At 36.1% G+C, this 20,999-nt stretch overlaps 1 protein-coding gene across 1 annotated transcript in view; it reads left to right on the top strand.

The window, feature by feature from the left end:
* Positions 1 to 20,999, top strand: part of LOC123242568 (cohesin subunit SA-2-like) — a 135,903-nt gene that overhangs the window by 30,427 nt on the left and 84,477 nt on the right. The window contains exons 14-16 of the mRNA XM_044670400.1: positions 16,255 to 16,362; positions 17,364 to 17,478; positions 17,897 to 18,014. Coding sequence (XP_044526335.1) covers positions 16,255 to 16,362; positions 17,364 to 17,478; positions 17,897 to 18,014 — 341 coding nt within the window. The remainder of the gene's footprint in view (positions 1 to 16,254; positions 16,363 to 17,363; positions 17,479 to 17,896; positions 18,015 to 20,999) is intronic.

The raw sequence follows: 20,999 nt of genomic DNA, 5'->3' as shown, positions 1-20,999 counted from the left end.
GTAGGTAATTGGTTTTCCTATCACTAGAGGTCTTCAAGTTGATGCTTAATGACTTATCAGAGATATTATAAAGGAGATTTCTGTTCAGTTACAAATTGAACACTGGGCTTGGAATCAGAGGACTCACATCCAGCCTCTGATGCTTACTAACTCTGTGACCATTGGTGAATCACTTAACCTTTCTGAGCCTCAGTTTCCTAGATTTTAAAAAGAGAGTCTTAGAATAGATGGCCTCTAGGGCAGCTATGTAGCACAGTGGATAGAATGCGAGGCTTGGAGTGGGAGGATTTGGGTTCAAAACTGGCCTTAGATACTTGCTAGCTGTGTGACCCTGGGTAAGTCACTTAATCCTAATTGCCTATCTTTTGCCGCTCTTCTGCCTTGGAATGAATGCTAAGACAGAAGGTAAGGGTTTAAAAAAAATAGTTGGCCTCTGAGTTCCTTCCAACATGAAGTCTGTGATCTTCTGATCTCTGAGATACCTTTTAGCACTTAAGATTCTGTGATTTTGTTATATGACCTAGCTATGTAAATAATAAGAAAAAAAGAAACACCCACAGAATAATGCCACAACATTTTTTGGGTAAATGCATGTTCATTTGGCAGAGACTTCAAGTTTTGGAATCAGGGAAAGATTTCAAAGTGGAGAAGCATGGAATAATGTAGTTCGTCATTATGTAGTATAAAAGAGTTTTTAAAAAATTTTAGTGTAAAACCTGTGCTCCCTGAAAACAAGAACTAGGAAAGTTAATTTTAGTGAAAAGTTTAGTCAAATGTGGAAATATCTATTTCCTTGCATATTTAACCTGCACACAGAGTTAAGGTTTGGAGAATTCAGGTTCTTATTTAGAGCTTAACAACTTCATAAAGTTATAGGAAGCTAGCTGGCTTTCATTCATTTGAATTAATCATTCTTTGCTTTTTTTTTAAGGGGGGGGGTCCAAAAAACTAGAAAAATCATTTATTAACTCATAGAATTTAGAATTGGAAGAGATCATAGATACGCAATCAAACAACATTTCTCCCCTTCCCATTTTACAGATGAGGAAACTGAAGTCTAGAGGGGTTAAATACCTTGTTGATGGTCACATGGGTAGTAAGTATATCAGCTGGATAGCAAAACTGGAAAATGTCTTTCCTACAAGGCTTTGGCCAGATTTCATTCTTCCATTTATGGCCTCAAAATAGTTCAGGGTTAAAGAATAAAAAGTAATGTGATAATTTAATTTAAAAAATAAACCTTAAATTTAGTGTGGAAGGGGAGAGAAAACATGTTTATTTAAATAGGAAAATCAACAATCCTGTCCATTTCTTTAAGAAACTTTTAAAAAAGAAATTGCCAACATAAAAATATATAGTAGGGGAAAAGATATTATGACTTTGCAAACCCAAAAGCTTTTCATTTGTTATGGCTAAACCATTCCTGAACTATCCTGAGTGAGTGGCCAGATTGTGTACCTTGCTGGCTCCTGCAGCTTTGACTTAGTCAATATTAGTTGACATGAGAAGATGTTAGAAAATTAACCAAATGAAAGAGAAAGTGTTCCTGCTTGTTCAGCAGCTGCTTTTCCTTCTGATTCAAGCCATGGTGAGCAGAACACCATGGGTTTTCATTAGATGGAAACTTTAGCTTTTTGAGGAAGAGAGGGAAAGAATAATGTGTAAAATATTCTATTGTTAATGTTTTTACTTTCAGACTAGAAATAATTTTATATTCCAAAAAGTTTTGTACAAAAGAGGTTTTTTTTGGAAGAATTAAAAAGGAAAATTTAGTCAGATTTTATACTAAGTGAACACAAGCTTAGACTTCTTAGTAACCATTTGTGTGTTGCTTCCTTTTTTCAAGTTCATGTTGTGGCCAATAGGGCCACAACTGTAATGAAAAAGCAAGTGCTCAGTGTCCTGATTGTATTCTCTGAATGAGTCTAATTTGAGTTAAGATGCTGCCAAAAGGCAACATGGTATAGTGAAAGGAGCACTGGCCTTGGAATCAGGAAAAGTGTTTAGGTCCTGGCTGCCCTCCTGTTATTTAATGCCCAATAACAGAGACATTAGGTAATTCACTTCAATTTTCTGAACCTTAATTTTCTCATTTGTTAAATGGAGATAATACTTGAACTATCTCACACTGTTATTGTGAAGAAAATATATTTTAGAACATGGAATGATTTGAATATGAGCTATTGTTGTTACCAAATAAGAAGACTTAAATGCATGAGGTAAAGGTAGAGTGGGGTGGGAGAGATACGTGAGGTGAAATTGTCCTCTCATAGGAGTGAGGGTATGATAGTATGAGAGAAACCTCATACCCTAGAGTTGGGAGAATTTATTGTCAGGGGTACAAATAACACCTCTTATTGATTCTGGGATATAAATGATAGATGTGTTGTATGAGTTTCTAGTAGTGAGAGCTCTAGATAAATCCAGTATCACCTAGTGAAATTATCCTAATCACTGTACTTGTTGGTGTTTTTAGTGTCCTAAGAATTGTAGAATCTTAATGCCTTTTTATATGTTAAGGGACTATAGAATCCCAAAGAGTATAAGAAATGTGGCCTTGGGTCACATGGTGAATTAATGTCAAAGCTAGGATCCTATAGTCACCTGTATGTTGTTTGAGTACTTGTCACATAGCCAAAAAAAGTAAGGATATCCCCTAGATGCTACTACTCTAAAAAGCACTGGGTGTATTGCTTGTATAGCCACTGGGGGGTGCCTAGTGCCTTTTTAATATATCAACCTTTGGAAAGAATAAGATAGTAATCTCAGACCACTATTGAAAGAAAATTTATGAGAGATAATGGTATAAATGGAACATTTCTTTTTACTCATTTCTAATAAAATTATTTCATTGATTAGTTAGTAGTAGTGCAAGTAAATTTGAATATTCCAATATTTTTTCTGCTGGCCTTTAAAAGTGGAATGTTTTGGCTTTTAGTAAACATAAGAGGGCAAAATGATGAAAATACAATGCAGCCTTTATGTTCCTCTTATTTGTTCTTGTGCTAGAAGGAGCAATGCCCCATTGTTAAATCCCAGGGATGTGCTCTTGTCAGTCTCCTCCTTGTTCTATCCCAGAACCAACAAGCTAAGTGTTTACATTGCAGCTTGTTGAAAGTCTTACTGGAAATCTTGGTGAGCTTATTTCTTGGTTTGGATTCCTAATACAAATCTAGACACAAAGTTCAATGATATTTTTTGGAAAATTAAGAAAAACCAGATAGGTTTCATAGAATCACAGAGGTTATCTAGTTCAATATTCCTAATAAATGGTAGTCTAGCTTTTTCAGGAAGACCTTTTGTGATGTTGAACTCAGAGACATTTCAGAGACATTCACTTTCAAGTAGTTGGGTTAGGATATGTTTCTGTATATTAGACAAAAAATCTGGTGTTGCCATTTTCAACAGTTGTTCCTAGTTCAACTGGATTGAACACACGTATTAAAGTGCCTAATGACAATAGCAATAACTCCATTTATATGGTTCTTTAAAGTTTGTAAAGCTTTTCATGCGATTCAAGTGTTATTATTTCCATTTTACAAATGAGCTAACCAAGGCTGAGAAGTTCAGTGACTTGCCTATTTTGTCTATAGGCATATAGAGGCAGGGCCTATTAGAGGTGAGCCCTGACCTGCAGGCTCTCCCAACTCCCAGTCTAGGGTGCCTCCCACTATATTCTCCTGTTTGCTATGTGCAAAACACTCTACTCAGTGCTGTAGATACAAAGACAAAAATGAAACCATGCCTGCTTCTAAGGAGCTTACACTTTACTAGTTCTGTACTTTGTAATGAAGCCAAACAAATCTAATCCCACTTCTCTCTGATATTCCCTAAAGACATGAAATCAGCTGTTATGTCCTTTTCAACTGATCCTGTATGGCTTGGCTTTAATTTTCTTCATTCTGATTGTCCTCTGCATGTCAGTCAGTATCCTTTCTAAAAGGTGGTGTTCAGAACCATAGTAATCCTGATGTAGTCTGAACAAAACTCTGAGAACAGTTGTACTATTGCCTCCTTCATTCTGTACCCTGTGGTTTTTTTCAGTGCAGTTTAAAACCCCAGTGGAGTTTTTGGCTGCTACATCACCATATTGACATACATTGTGCTGGCAGTCTCTAATTCTTTTTTTCATTTGAACAACATTTTCATATGACTATCTAGCCATGTTTCCCATATTGTAGTTATGAAGTTGGTTTGTTGTTCATGAGGAGAGTTTATACATTTATTACTGTTAATTTTCATCTTATTAGGTTTGTCCCATCATTCTAACCTACAAAGATATCGTTTGGATCTTGTTTCTGCCAGTGTTAGTAACTATCCCTCTCAGCTTTATATGTCATCTACAAAATCAACAAGGATGCTGCTTATATCTTTATTCATATAATTCACAAAATTGTTGAATATTCCAGGGCCAATGACAGAGCCTTGTGGCACTCCATTAACAAACAGATCAGTATGCAGTCAGTTTGTTAGTTACCCCTTTTATTGGGTCAAGTCATTTGTAAGATTTAAATTAATATCCAATAAAGTATTATATTTTATAAGGTTTATTAATAATCACTTGAAGTAGAGAGAAAATAAACTAAAAGAAAAAGTTCAAACCTAATTATCTAACAAAAAGTAAACCCACCTGAGTAAGTTCTCCAGCCCACTTCTCCCACTGTGATCAAGGGAAAGAGAGAGAGAGAGAGAGGTGGGGCTACATAAAACTTATATCCTCCCTACATTAGCATGTAATGTGAGAATGAATATGGAATTCTGGGAGAGAGAGAGTCCTGGGGAGCAGATTCTAATTACACAATCCCCCCTGTGATTCCAATGGAAAATAAGCATATAGAAATCTCCCAGATTTACATGCCTAGTTTCGCCATGGAATCAGTACACATAACCAGCTTATATCTCTAAAGATCTTCAACTAAAGGTACATACAATATTGTACTTTCTAAGGGGAAATTCCAATAATTTGGGGATAAAAGGGAAAAAAAAGAGAAAGAAAACAAAACTAATGATTGCTAGGTGCACTGACAAAAAGCCAATTAGAGGGCATTCCCCTTTGGCATAAGAGTTTATATTCAAAATAAATGCATTCAACCCCCCCCCACTCCCATCCCCACCCCTAGTTCAATTTCACTACATCCCAAAGTTTATTCTGGATCTTTTGGTACAGTGTGTGGTTTCTGCAGGCTTCTCCATGGCACCTTCTCTAAACAGTTCACTCTTGATTTGGGGAGATAACAAGTTTCTTATCCTAAAATTACTCTCAAACAAGAAAAATTTTTATAAATCTAGAATTTTATGACAATAATACACAATCATCTGATTGTGAATAATCTAGTGTTAATTGCTTTATTGTTTCAAAAAGTTTGTTGACTGCCATAAAATCTCTCTTCCCATTAAGTATAAATTAGTTAAGAAACATATTCGTGCTGGCTAATCCATAGCAGAGATTTAGTCACTAAATCTGTCATTTTTGTCTCATGCTATGAATATAGCTGGAGTAGAAGGTCCAAGTGTTTGTTTAAAATATTAGGAAATGTATATGGGACAAGAATTAGAGATCTGATAACATTTGAGGATCTGTGATCAATCTTAACAAAGCTAGTTCTGGCTGCTTCATGGAAACTTGAGTGAAATGCTTTTGTCTAACTTTCTAGTGTTGACTCAGCTGACTTATGTGGCCAGAATATTTGTAATTCTCTGTGAAATAACTCTTCTGGCTAGACCAGTAGTGAAGAGGTGATTTGGTTTATGCATTCTCTTGTACATCTAAGAGCAGTTCAGAAATGATTCACATATATTGTTTGTTTTCAATTGAAATTGAAAGGGACTCAAGATTAAGACTCTGTGTCCATGTGTGTGTATGTATTTCTGCCCCTTTCCCCCTACCCACTGATCTAAGAGAAAAGTGCTAGAATTTAATCTATCTAGTATATGTTTAGAAAAAAAAAAATCTCTTAGGAATTTCTTCTGTATTTGAAATATAATGATGTAAAGTTGTCTCTCTACTTTGTTTAGCCTATATGGTCTCAGGACTCCCTTTTAAAATTAATTTTTATTTTGTTTAAATTTACTAGACTGTAATACTAAAGAATAGATGAATTTATATTAGAGCTTCTTCCTTGAACATTTAGAACTGTGCCTGATTACTGCATTTAATGCTGTTCGTAAAAAAGCACAGAATGGGTACCTGACTTGGGTCTTTTAAACCCTTGAATGATAAAAATCAAATGAGTCCAGTGTTATAACATGTGATTTCTACCAACAGTTCTCTAACAGCATGGGGTTTTGCATGGGGAGAAAAATTTGTGCATGTGTTTAAAATGTTTACTGTTTATAATTTCAAAAATTGCATAAAATAAATATTTTTCAAAAGAATATGAGGAAGAAGCAGGAAATGTGTACAACTTCAGTCATTTTAAATTTTCCCTTTTTGGGGTATAAAACTCACCATTTGTTTAATGGAGATTATTTCTTTTTTGTTTGGTAGACACACAAGTTCCTGCTGAAAATAGCTGTAGCCTTTTGCACTCTGATAAGAGAAAATTCTCCCTCCAGATCTAATGGGGTTGCTGTGATCCTAAATTTACATGCAGCATAATAGGCATGGAGAACAGGCTGTTAATTTTCTACTGACAACTCTCATCTTCAAAACAGTAACTGATAAAAGGAAGTAAAATATGTGTTCGCTGTAATTTGTTTGTAGTCTTTTTTTGAATAGACAAGAATAAATATAGAACTATTCTGAATCCAGGTTGGGTACTTGCTCTTTGAGTTTTAGAAAATGGGGGTAGGCAAGGCTATGTTAGTATCAAGGGGGTAGAGTTGCCTGACCTTGGGTTAAGATTGTTCAAATTGTCTAGGATGTGGGGGTGGTTTGTTTGAGGATTTGTGGCTCATTAAGTGGTACAAGTTACCGTGGTGATAAGGCAACAAGTACTAAAAACTAAGCTGGCTTTAATTCAGCCTTGTGAATAATTTCTCAAAATCTGCCAGCCCACATATATTTTCACCACTGTACATCTCCTGGCATTTACTTTATATCCAGGGCATAACATTTACGATGTGACATCCTGCCTTCTTTTATACCATTTGGGTGGTTATATTATTTTCATATAGATAAAAATATAAGTCAAAATATCATAGGATAAATATAGATCCTATAGATTTGTGTGGTGGTATAAATTAATGTTAATATTTTTTTACTGGCATGCGATCCATTGACCAGATTTACCTTGCTTTCTCAGCATTAGGAATGGTGTGTTCCTGCTTTTGGGTCAGGTAACGTATGGTTTGTTTATTTTTTAGGCCCCAGCTGGGCAAGTTAATACAATCATATGGGAAGCCATCTGTGTTTAGCTTGCCAAATGCAAATTATCTGATGTTTTTTTTTCCAGTAGTACCACCAAGTATAAGAATAATAGTTTTGAAAAATATGTAGGATTTGATTTCTGTTATGTATACATATGCCCAGAAGTTAATGGATGGCATAGGAAATATAAGCATTAGATTTCTGAACAAGCTCTATTTTCAGTTACTGTAGAAAATATTAAGGAAAAGCCATATTTTTGTTGGCTCCATAGCATTCTTTGGCATTTGGCAAAAGATTAAGTGTGAGCAGAGAGTCACTATATCATTAGAACTGGTAGCTTCTTGGCATTTTAAAGAAGGGATTATTGGGATATGGGGAGAGTAGCCATCTCTTTTGGAATGTAAGAGGCCAAATATCTGCAGACTGCTATGATAGGAAAGGGAGGCAACGACCCTTTTAGGGCCCCCATTGCTGTTCTTCATGACATAGTTATACTGTGGAGGAAAGGATACACTTATTATATCACAGTGTTGGTATGCAGAAATGGTGCTTATTTTTAGAAGCCTAAATCCCAGAGGCTTAACCTTTGTTGGACACTTGGCACTCTGAATTCCTCAACTTTTAGACCCTGATTATTACTCTCTCTTTGAGGTTTTTGTTTTTGTTTTTTTCCAGTAGGGGGCCTGATTCTTTTGACTTTGGTATATATCTCAAAGAAAAAATGGTGTCATTGTTAATTGGATCATAAGAAGGAACTCTGTATCTCTTTTTCTGTCTTTCAAAGGCAAACAAATAATCTACTTTTTCTTCTTCTTTGGCCCTTCTCATTCTGTTCCCCTACCTTCTTTCCCTCTAAGAAATCTTGGTTTCAAAACAAGTAAACTGATGGCAACACTTCAAAGGTGAGAGAAAATAGACTTATGCATTTTTCTTTTTCTGGTTGGGTAGAGAGGAAGAGTGGAGATTACTTATTTTGGTAGTTGAGGGATTGTTTCATTTTATTTGAGGAATGTCTTTAAGCAGCTGTAGAGCAGGACAGAGGGGTGGTAGTCTCTGTACATGGTTATGGTCAACAAGTGGCTTGGCTCAGAGACTGCTGGATCGAGGGGATTGTCATGCCTCTGTGACTCTCTTTCTGATTGGGCTGCCAAGAGAATTGAATTAGAGGGCTAAGATAGTTTTCATGCTTCAGGAGACAGACTGGCAATATGCCTAGGTGCCATCTCTATCTTCCTTTGCTTCCAATAATAATGTGTAAACAAGAACATGCTGTTTGCAACAGTTGATGGATTCTTTTGCACTTCTGTGTGGCTAAAGGGTTTAGTGAATAAGGATGTTTCATGGGATAAATACTGTGTTTGTAACTACCTTAACTTTAGAGCAGGTTCTGAATTCTGTCAAAATGAAGGAAAGTACAATGGTCACATCAGAAACTCAGACTGTAAAGTCATAACCATTCACACTCTGTAGTTCCTTCTTATTTAGACCAGGCCTTGGATTTCTTCCTTAATTATTATTATTTTTTTTAAATATAGTAACCTTTGCTTTCTAAGGTGGCTGATAGACTATATGAAATTGTATATGCAGGATATTATTTCTAAGCAATGTAGCATAGTTGGAAGAATACTGGATTTAGAGTCATGAATACTCCAGGTATGAATCTTGGCTTTAGCTGCTTACTATGACCTGTGTGACCTCAGCCAAGTCCCTTCACCTTCCTTAGCTTCCTTTTCCTTGTCTGTAAAATCAGGGGGCTGAACTAGATGACCTCTAAGCTAGAGTCTGAGCTTTATATCCGATGGTTATTTTGTTTTTTAAAGAATTTCCCTTCAACATCTCAGAAAAAAATGTTCAGATACTGTATAACAGGGCTTTGGAAAGTATAATGTGGTATATGAAACTTGAGGGAGGAAAGTGATTGATATGTATTTTTTTTTCCTTTTCTTGATGCATTCATCTTCAGTCTGTTTGTGTGAATTAAGACAAATCCTCAAGGAGAAAAATACTGGAATTTCTCAAGTTCACTCTGGTAGGCACTCTTGCCTTTTCCATAGGCTTCTTTTAGCTGTTTTCTTTGTTTTTTTTTTTATCAACATCAACAACCATTTGTTTAGACCTACTGTGTCCCAAGCACTGGGCTCAGTGCTGTTAATACAAAGAAAAAAGGAAACAGTCCATACGTTCACAGAATTTATATCATAACAAAGAAGCCAACATATATGTATATATATATGTATGTATATATATATAGTTATATACAAAAGATTTAAAAAGGTGACTTGGAGGGAGGATACTAGAACCTCTGGGGTGATAGAATCAGACCCCATGAAAACAGTGTAAGTTGAGCTCAGAGTTAGGAAGTAGAAGTGAGGAAGCATGAGAGACAACCAATACAAAGGTATGGAGATGAAAATTGGAATGTTGTGTTAGAAGAGTAGTTTGACTAGATTCTATTGTTAATGGAAGGGAGTTGTGTGTATAAGACTGTAGAAATAAGATAGAACCAGATGATAAAGATTTTTCAGTGCCAGACAGAAATTAAGATTTATTTCTGCATATGATAGAAAACTCCTAGAACATATTGAGTGCAGGAGAAGATGGGGAGGAAGGTATGGTCAGGCTTTTGATCCTTAAGAGAATAGCTTTCATAGTTGTGGGACTTGAGGCTGGGAGATAAGTTAGGAGTTGTTTGCAAAAGTCTAAGTGAGAAATAATGAGGGCCAAAAATATGGTGATGACTAGTTGAGTTGGTAAGTTGGTAATGAATCCAGAGATGTTGTGGCAGTAGAAATGACAAGATATGATAACTTATTGACTATGTGGAATGAGGGAGAGAAGTAAAGAATGAGAACAGAGTTGTGTACCTGCTAGCTGGAGAGTACAAGGCACTCAAGGCAAAACTATGTAAGTTTTGATTATTTTGCAGATCCAAAATTTCAGGGTCAACTTTTACTCTCATCTTTTTCTTACTCCACTTATCTAATCAGTTGCCAAGTCCTGATCTCATTTTTTATTCCTATTGCCATTATGCTAGTTCAGTCCATCATCATCTTTAGAGACTATTGCCTCTAATATCACTCCATTGCTATACATCTTTCATTTTCCAAGAAAATTATTTGTCTTAATGCACCACTAATCTGACTCGAGGTTCACTGATCTTTCCATGCCCTAAAACACTTTTTATCTGGACTTTTCTGTGATTGTAAGTATCACATTTTGCCTTGTACCATAATTACTTTTATACATAGCCCTGTATTAGCAAATAAGTTCCTTGGAGGAGACTACAATCTTGATTAATTCATTTTTATTACCCTAAATTATTTATGATAATTTAATATATTTAATTTTTATTAGATAATTTTTGATATTTGATAATTACTGAATGATTGAAATGTTTTAAGTGAAATACTTCCATTGGAATGTTGATTGACTTTAGCAGTACTCTAAAACAAATTATTTTCCCCATTTCAAATAAACCTTATTTTTACCTTTTCTCATTCTCTTTCTTTTTCCTATATCATGATTCCTGCCAGTGGACAATTTCCTGCATGTATATGTAGAAATTTTAAAAAGAAAAAGGAACCATTGATTCATCTGGCAGAGTATAGATCTAAATAATTTGAGATCTTTCTCACAAAATTATTCTGTTTAAAGACAAAAGACTTAAATATTTTAAGCCATGCTTAGATGCAAAATTCCTTAGAGTGTCTGATTTACCATCTGCTACTCTCTGAAAATAGTTTTGAGTGGTTCATTGGAAGGATGAGTGTAATTGGATCATATGGACAATTGGAAAAATGTGCTGTACTGAAGAGTTTGGAATATTGTGATCTTCTTGGAAACTGGCTTGTGAATAGGTCTGATGGAAGAAAGAGCTTTCCTCTTGGGCATGTACTCTGCAAAAGGCAGCCCTGTGGTATGGGATTCTACTAGAATTTTAGCACAATAAGTGGAAAGATGATTTTGCCAGATGCCAGTGTTACTTTTCTCAGTGTTGGCTGTGTCATGGGATACTCAGCAGTCATTAACAAATAGCCCTTCTAGTCAGGGGTCTGGCTTCTTTTTCCCTCCTTGTTGCTCACAGTATGGTGTAGTATAATCTATTTTTCTGAGAACTCTTATGGGGAAAACCAAGGGAGATAACTTAAATATTATATGTGGGTCCAGAAGGGTGTGTAGGAGACAGGAATGACAAAATATGGGGACTTAACAAGTTAGGTAAATTGGGTTTAACTGCCAGGGAAAATGTCTGTTGACAGAAGTGACAGTTAGGCCAGTCACCCTGCACCATCTTAGACAAGGCCTATGGAAACTAGCAAGCAAATGACAAGAGTTTGTAACAAATTTAATTAAGGAAACTATGGTCTAAAGGATGGGAATAGGAGTTTCTACACTTCCAGACTATGGGCAAACTACAAGGTCAGGGGAGGGACTTATCTACACTCAGCTGAGACCTAAGCAAGGCAGGGCCCAAAGAATAGCAGGACTGAAGTGGGTATCCTCACAGCAGAGTCCTGACACACACCAGCGATGTTCCAGCTCCTCCAGGACCACTAGCTGTACTTTTTCAGGTGGGTAGATTTGGGAGCTGACCCAGCCCAAGTTAACCTTCAACTCAGGTAGGGATTAATAGTCTCTACCAAAATCTCCCATAAGTAGATGACAGTCTTCCTTCTGGATATCAGGAAATCTGGGTGCAAACTCCACTTCCTCTGAGGTCTCCCAGGGTCAGTTACAACTTGTCTCAACCACCATGGAGTCTGTCTCAGAGAGAGAGGCCACACTTCCTGCTTTCCCATTCCATTTGGAATTCTCAAGCCCTTCCTGCTAGGTCTCCTAAATAATAATTAAGTAATCTTCTCACAACAGAACCAATATTACACAATTACTCTGTACTTTGAAGAACATAATTTTTACCTCTAATGTAATTTTATAACATGCCATAGACTGTTAGAACTGAGGAAAAAACCCTTAGTGCAGTTCTCCCATTATACAGATAAGGATGCTGAGGGCTTACTTAAAGTCAGTTGTTTTCAAAATCTTTAATAGTTAAGCACCATTGTGCTAAGTTCTGGATGTACAAAGACAAAAACAAAATAGTCCCTATCCTCCGGGAGTTTATATTCAAAGAGGCAAATATTTAGTTTTGCGTATATCAATAAATATGCCTGTGCACATGTGCAGATATGCACATATAAATATGTATTTTCACAGTATATACCCTAAACATTTGCTATCTGTGCATTGCTTTTATGGGAATTATAGAATTAGTGGAATCTTTAGTTTTAAGTTGAAAAAAATTGAGGCAGAGCGTTAGCTTTGCTTTGCTGTCTCATACACAAGGAGTAGCTATGAAGGAGACCCTGCCATCAAAGACTTTGCCATCTAAGAGGGAAGAAATTAATGTTGCTCTGGTCTATTCTACCCCTGTTAGAACACTGACTGAGCCCCAGCCTCATTCTGTAATAGGATGAGGATACTCATTAACAGAGGATAACAGTTTAGCAAGTGGACATAACTTTCTACACTAGAGCACAGAGACTGTTTCCATATATGATTACATATGTGCTCATTATAATGTGTTCTATCAGTGAACTGTGGTGGAGGAATGAATTTGGGGGAGAGGAACAGTTAGGGTAAGTTATTTTCATTAATAACAATAGGACATCTTCTCAGTAAGGTAAAAGGGGTGCATATCCAGGAAAAAAAGTAATGACTGACTAAGAATTTATCATTAGAGATAACTTTTCAACAGATAGCCACCAGAATATTTTTCTCTCAAATCCTACATTATCTTCCAAATAGTAACTCTTCCTAAAGTTGTAAAAAACTCATTAGATGTATTCATCTTAGTTTAAGAGCTGATTGTGGTTTAGTTTCTAAAAACTTTATTCACTCTAATCATTCCTGACACTCATTTTAAGAGTTTGCCTCTGATGTGCCCTGCATGTCTAATGATTCATATTCAGTGAATTGGATCGAGGAATTTAATCAATCACCAAGTATTTATTAAGCATTTATTATGTGCCAGGCCTTTGGCTGGGCTCTGGGGAAACAAATACAAAGAAAAAAAACAAACCCTTTTTGCAGTAAGCTTATATCCTAATTGAGTAGACAAGTATATAAATAATATGCAACATAACGTTTTTTTTTAAACCTTTACCTTCTGCCTTAGAATCTATACTAAGTATATGTTCCAAGGCAGAAGAGTGGCAAGGGCTAGGCCAGTGATGGAGAATCTATGGCACAGGTGTCAAAGATGGCATGTAGAGCACTCTCTGTGGACAAGTGGCCACCTCCTCCCACCCCCGCCAGAATTGGTTACTAGAAAGGCAGAGGGGTTTGGGCAGAGCTGTTCCCTTCCCTCCTCTCCTCTGTGCCTGATAACATTCCTCACTTCTCCCTCCCCTCTACCTAGCAGCCCAATGGGAGCACTTTCTCCTTCCTCTGTGTGCCGGAAGTGGGGGGGGCAGCATGTGGTCTCTGGGAGAGGGGCATGCAGTCTAAAAGGTTTGCCATCACTGGGCTAAGCAATTGAGATTAAGTGACTTGACTAGGGTCACACAGCTAGGAAGTTTGAGGCCAGATTTGACCCCAAGTCCTCCAGACTCCAGGCCTGGCACTTTATTCACTGTTCTGCCTAGCTGTCTCAAAATATAAAGTTTATAAATATAAATATGCCAAGCGGCTAAATGCAAGATTGGGAGTGAGGGTGCTGGCAATTGGAGGGACCAGGAAAGCTTATGCAGATGACCAGTTTGAGCTATATTTTTAAGTAAAAGAAAGACTGAGAAAGAGGGAAGGAGAAAAAACATTGCAGGCACGAGAATTGGCCAATGCTGAGGCACAGACATATGAGATGGAGAGTTTTCTGTGTAAGACAGAGAGAAGGTTATTTTGCTTTGATTGCAGAGTTTGGGAGGGGGATCATGTTCAACAAAGCAGGAAAGGTAGGCTGGGCTAAGGTTATGTAGAGACTTAATGTTAAACAGAGAAGTTTATAATTTTTCCTTTTGGCAATAAAAGGAAACCACTGGAGTTGGTTGAAGAGAACAGTCAAAACTGTCCTTAAGGAAAATTCCATCATGAATAATGTTCTTCACTACTTAATTTGACAATCTCACATTCTAAAGCAAATGAAAAATTTCTGAGGGCCAGAAAGAATTGATATTGCTTTCACTGAACATAATACTACTATTTCAATCACAAATACATTTCTCTTTATGGAAAAAAAAGATTTTGGGTCAGAAATAATGGCATTCATAGTTTAATGCCTTGTACAACCTCATTTCTTAGATTGCCACAGCATTTCCATGTACTTTTACCCTCATTCCTGCACCTGTGAAGAACTCCCTCATTTTACAGATGAGGAAACTGAGGCCCAGGGAGGTGAAGTGACTTGTCCTGAATCACACAGGTAGTAAGTAGCAGAGCTAGGATTTGAACCCAGTTCCTTTGACTCCAAATCATGTTCCCACCATTGTCTTATGCTGTTAAATTTATATTTTATTTTTTGTCAAAGGTTAGTGATGATGTTTTCAGTCTGTTATTAGTAAAGAAGTCGTGTTAGAAAAATATTACACTCAACATTTATTAAGTATCTAACTTGTATTTATGCTAGAGAGGAACTCCCTAGGAGCTTCAGAGGCAGGAAAACACAGATACCTATGTAGAGTGTAATTGAAAAGGATTTGCCTAGCCAGGGTACTATTGAGGACTTTGAAAAAGAGATCACTGAGCCTGGGGAGGGGATGGAGTGGGATAGGGCAGCATTAGGCAGAGTTTCATGGATGATGTGGCATCTGAGTTGAACTATGAGAAGAATGGAGAGGTTTTAGCATGTCTGGAGATGGCAGTGGGTGGGGAGTCTGTTCTAGAGATGAGGTGAGCAAAGGCATAGATGTGGAAAGGACAGGAAAGAATAGGATTGCCCAGAATGTAGGATAATGTGAGATAATGTGAAAAGTCCAGAAAACAAGGGTAGATGATAAAGGACTTTGGATGCCTAAATCAGAAGTTTATACTTTATTTGGTAGGTAATGGAAATCTCTGCTCATGATCAAAATTATGACTTAGGAAGGTTACTCAGAGAACAGTGTGGAGGCATAGGAAAGGATAGTCAAATTGAAATTACCCTGGGAATAAATTCTGTTGTAAAAAGTTTAAAAAGTGTTACAGCTATGAAAAGAGAAGTGTTAGCTTCTGGTTACAGTGGATGGGGTTTGGATTTTGGTTGTGGATTTTATTCTTGGCCCTTTTATGCCTGATTTTATTGAAGTAGCCTTTCCTACCTAAATACTTTAAGTTATATGTGATCTTAAATAATTTAATAATATTATAGGATGATAGATCTGAAATTATTTTGGAAGTTAAAGATGGTTTAAAGATATGCAAGTATAATATAATATACTATGATATTAATGGCATTGCATTATTATATTTGAAGGAGCTTTAAGTATAGTCTAGAGTTTATTGCCTTATGACTTTATAATAACGATGCTTTGTTATAAATATATACAGACACTTTACAAATGTTTATAAAGCTGATTTCTAGAAATAAGACTAATACCTTTATGGCTTTGTGTTATATTAAGAGACAAATTTCAAATGACACATGGTACTTAGAGTCAAATTTGCCTCATAATAAGAACTTGATCATGGACTAATCAGCAGGTTTATAATAGGTTTTTACTATGTAATTGCAGTAGTTTTTTAAAAACCTTGCTGTGTATGAACAAGTCTTAAAGTTTATTGGAATGTTGAAATGTAGCCCAGATGGTAAACTTAGTTTATAATACAATAATACTGATAACATTTTGGGATCTTTTTATGCAAATGATTGTCTTAATAGAACTGTTTACAATCAGCACTGTTGAATGTGGAACTTGAAAACCCTTTTAAGTCACAAATTTAGCATTGTATCTTTTGGGTTTTTTTTTGCATAGGCATTGTGGGAATACGGTATCATCGGAGGAGTGTGAAGCTATGTATCATTTTGTTTATGCGACATACAGACCCTTAGCTGTAGTAGCTGGGGAATTGCTCTGCAAAAGGTATCTTTCTCAATCATGCTTTTTTTTTTTTTTTTTTTTTTTAATCAAGTTACTTTTGTAACTAGAAGCTAACAGTTTATCTTACTTCCCATGGAAGGGACACCTGGACATTTAACCTGAAATTTGGCATCTTGGGAGCCAGTTGATCTACTGAATCAGCAATCAGCAGGGGTTTTGTTGTTTCTTTGAGCTCTTTCCTGGCCTTATTTTTAAGAAAGGAAAACAAGGGAAAGAATCCTAAATCTTAGCAGTTGACTTATTTTTTGTCAATGTTCATCTTCCCTACTCCCCTGCATAAGGAATCTCATTCATTTGCTTTCTTGATATATCTTTGACAATTACAAAGGTGGAAGCTATGACCTTTGGCCACTCCTTGATGTTAAATTATAGCCCTTTTTAGGAGAGTGCTCATTATGAACCTCACACTTGGTTTTCAACCTACTTTTTTGTTAACAGTTATGTATAACAATAAAACATGAAATGATTTGACATGGTTCATTTTCACATTATTTTGTTGTGGTAGGATTCGCAGTAATTAGAGACTTAAAAAAATTTAAATTGTGGTTCTAAAACCTCAGTAGAAATAAGAATTCTTTTTGACTGTGTCACTTCTCCTTATATTTGAGTTGTGTTTGGTATCCGCACTTAGGTCCAGAGAAAGGGAGGATATAGAGTTTCCTCTGGCCCCTAAAGGCTCTGATGTGACACTTCATTGTTGCTATCTCTAGCCATGTGCTAGCAGGTATTAAACTAACCTTCTTACCACCCTATGTTTTGTATTATGGGATGTCAGGAGAGGTGTTAGCTAGAGTGCAGTGGGGGTATAGCCAGTGACTCTTTAGAGTTAGTAAGTAGGTCCGGTGTTCCCAAGTTCCATGATAAATGACTCAAATGAATAGCGATCTGGTAACAGTCTTTAATTCTGGTAGAATTTCTCATCCTTTGCAGGTAGATTATGTACATGACTGATTGAGAACCATTCTTTTTTTTTTTCTTTCTAGACTCTTTTGTCTCCCACCAGGTGAAGAGGAAGCTCCTCACTTTAAAAAGAAAAATAAATTTGTGTATAGTTTCAGACGACTGAAAAAACTTATTATTTTCTTCTTGAACCATGGGGTAAGGAAAATGTCAGACTCTTGGTTTACTGTGAAGTGGTGTTACTAGGCCTGAGATTATTTGAAGAGTCTTGTGTATTTACAGGTGAAACTATCTTGCTTTGTTTTGAAGTCAGACTTGATGATAAGCTATACAAATATTGCAATTTGGCATTTGTCAGTTTTTGACTGGCACGAAGTACATTCATACAGTTTCCTTTAAGATGATATTGTTCCTCTTTGTTGGTTTGGGATATGTTACATTAACTTCTATATAACCATTGAACTATGGAAACATGAAATCTGGATTTACTTTTGGTGCTGACTACTGAAGTAGAAACATGTATGTGATGTGGTTTAGATTTATAAAAATATTAGACTTTTTTGTAATTGTGTTTGTTGTTAATCCTTATATATCATCTTAAAAAATTCTTTTTTAGTTTCATAAACATGTCACCTACTTGGTGGATAGCTTGTGGGACTGGGAAGACGGTTTGCTGAGAGACTGGGAGTGTTTGACAAATCTTTTAAGGGACAAGTCCATAAGAAAGGAAGAAGGTGAGAGACAAGATTGTGGAGTCTGTTTAAATGCCTTTTCCTAATAGTTTAGGGGGAGATGGCTTATTCATTCTAAGTCTGAAGTCTCACTATTTTGGACCTGGCATGGGACAAAGTGATGTTTCATTTCTGAATCTGTAAACTGTTATTATTACCCATTAATTTTCATACCTCAGAGAAGTCTTAGCTATTATAAGCCAAAGTTAAAATTTTCACTATATCCAACCTATACCAGTTTACCATTTAAAAATATTTGTTGGCATGAAGACTCTTAAAAGTATAAATTTAATTTACTTTTTATTTGATTTTAAAACATGAGCTGCTTCAAGGAACATATTCTAGAAGCCTTGTGATTAGTTAGACTATGTAACATCTGCTGACAAAAACAACCCTATTAACTGAAGTATATTATTGGATGTTATGTCACAGGAAGATATTTTGTGATTAAAAATTAGGATCTGTTTTTTCTTTGACCTTTAATTGAAGTTTACTATCACTAAATATAGGACTAGGAAGTTTACTATCACTAAATGTAGGATCAGATACTTTTTTTGGAAAACATAACTCTGCATATGTTTGCTTTTCAGAGGAATCATGCTGAATTTCCATCATATCTAACAGATTCATAGAATGTTAGAACTAAACAGCATCTTAGTAGTCACATAGTCTAGGATTTCCCAGAATAATTTAGAATATGCATGGAACACTTGGATCTTGAATATATTGACAAAAGTAAAATGTTTGTATGGGGTTTTCAATAAAAAGGCTTTTTCTAGTCAGATTGGCTCTTATATGTTTAGTTATTATTTCTCAGTGGTTTTTTTAAAAAACCCTTACCTTCTATCTTAGAGTCAATACTCTGTATTGGTTTTAAGGCAGAAGAGTGGTAAAGACTAGGCAGTGGGGGTCAAGGGATTTGTCTGGGAATATACATCTAGGAAGTATCTGAGGCCAGATTTGAACCCAAACTCTCCTATCTCCAGGCTTGGCCCTCACTCCACTGAGCTATCTAGCTGCCCTTTGAATGGAGTTTTGTAAACTGTAAAGCATTATATAAATGTGATGTGTTATTATTCTATAGGCAAGGAAGTTAAGGCTCCCTATTTTGTGCCGCCTTCTGTTTTATTTGATCTGCTTTATTACATGATAATTTCCACATGTGCTGTCTATTACATTAGACTTGTTTACATAAGGCCAGTGTCTTTCTCCTTGCCTTTGACCTCTACAAATTTGCCAGAGGTCTTGTTATAAAGAGAACCACTCTACATGGTGTTCTTGGCATGTCAGCACTTTACACTAGTCACAAGACTGACTTAATGGGTGTATCAAGTCCATATATAGCTGTAGAAGTTTATATTGTTGAATTTAAGCAGAATTAAACTGAGTAATTCTAATTGATACACATGTGTACTTGTCATTTCTTCAAGCCACAGCCTTCTTGCACAGCTGCTGAAATAGGGACTTTTCCAGGACTTTGTTCTCACTTTAATTCTTTAAAAGGTGTTGGAAAAGAATAGCTTTCTTGGTTTGGCTTCCTTAGAAATTGAGTTAGTAGTTCTTTCCTTTCTGAAAGAAAATTATCCCTTACTTTATAGCATGTTCTAATAGAAACAGGCTACAGGTGGCACAGTGGAGAGAGTTTGGGAGTGGAGTCTGGAAGACACATTTTCCTGAGTTCAAATCTGGCTTCAGACACTTAATAACTTTGTGATCCTGGGAAAATTACTTAGCCTTCCCTCCTCATTTCTGTAAAATCAGCTTAAGGAAATGGCAAACCATTCTAGTATCTTTGCTCTCAAACCCCCCCCAAATGAAGTAATGTAGAGCCAAATACAACTGAAAACGACTCAATAACACCAACTAGTGGAAATATTGGAAAACAGGAAACCAAGTTCTCATTTCACTTTTGGTAGGGTTATGTGACCTTGGACAAACCACCAAAATTCTCTAATTTTCATTTTCTTTAATGAAAGGTTTGTACTAGATAAGCTCTAAGGGCTCTCAAGTACTAAGTATAGTAGTTCATTAATAAAGGGGGAAGTATGCCTCCTTTTTTTTCCTTTCCTAAATTTTTCAAGGATACACTTGATAAAGCCATGATTTCTTGTGACATATGCTTTCTTAAAGAAACTTGGTTAGGAAAAGTTTTTCTTATATAAATATACTTACTTACTCTATCCCTAGATCCTTCTAAAAGAGTTAATTCTACAAATTTATTTAATAAAAAAAATGAATGCTGTCTGTTAACAAAAGCAATTGCTAAAATCTTAGAGATTTTTCTTCCCATTTGTCCATTTCTTCTATAAAATCTTTTTTATTGTGAAATTAATCATAAACATTTAAGAATACCAAAAAGAATAAAGATATAAGAATTAATGTAAGAAACTATAGTTCTGTTATATACGAGTTGTTTGTTAACAACTAATTGGGAAAAACTTAACGAGATTCCACTAATAAAGGTCTGATGTCCAAGATATATAGAGTTGATGCAAATATATAAGAATGGGTTTTCCCCCCAATAAATAAGTGGTCAAAGCATATCATTAGGCAGTTCTCAATTTGAGAAATGAAAATTCATAGCTATAAGAATGCTCTAGATCAGTGATGATAAACCTTTTAGAGACTGAGTGTCCAAACTACAACCGTCATGAGACATGTGAGCTGCCCTCTTGCCCCAGACAGGGGAGGAAGTGCTCTCATTGGGCTGCTGGGCAGGGGCCAGGTCATGTGAGCAGTGTCCTCAGGCATGATGGAGAGGAGGAAGGGAGCAGCTTGCTCTAGCACCAGGTTCACCAACATGGCTCTAGCTCATCAGTAGAGAAATGTAAATTAAATAACTGAGATTCTACTTTTTGGCAATCGTATTGTTAAATGAAACATCAGAGGAAAATAACAATCACTGTAGAGATTTTGGGAGAATAGGCCCACTAATTAAATGTTCACGGAGCTACAAATTAGTTAAGCCATTCTGGAAAACAATTTGGA

This window comes from Gracilinanus agilis, chromosome 3, assembly GCF_016433145.1.
Source record: "Gracilinanus agilis isolate LMUSP501 chromosome 3, AgileGrace, whole genome shotgun sequence".
In the NCBI taxonomy this organism is placed as follows: domain Eukaryota; kingdom Metazoa; phylum Chordata; class Mammalia; order Didelphimorphia; family Didelphidae; genus Gracilinanus; species Gracilinanus agilis.
Note: the sequence above shows the minus strand (reverse complement) of the source record. Positions and strands in the feature narration are given on the sequence as shown.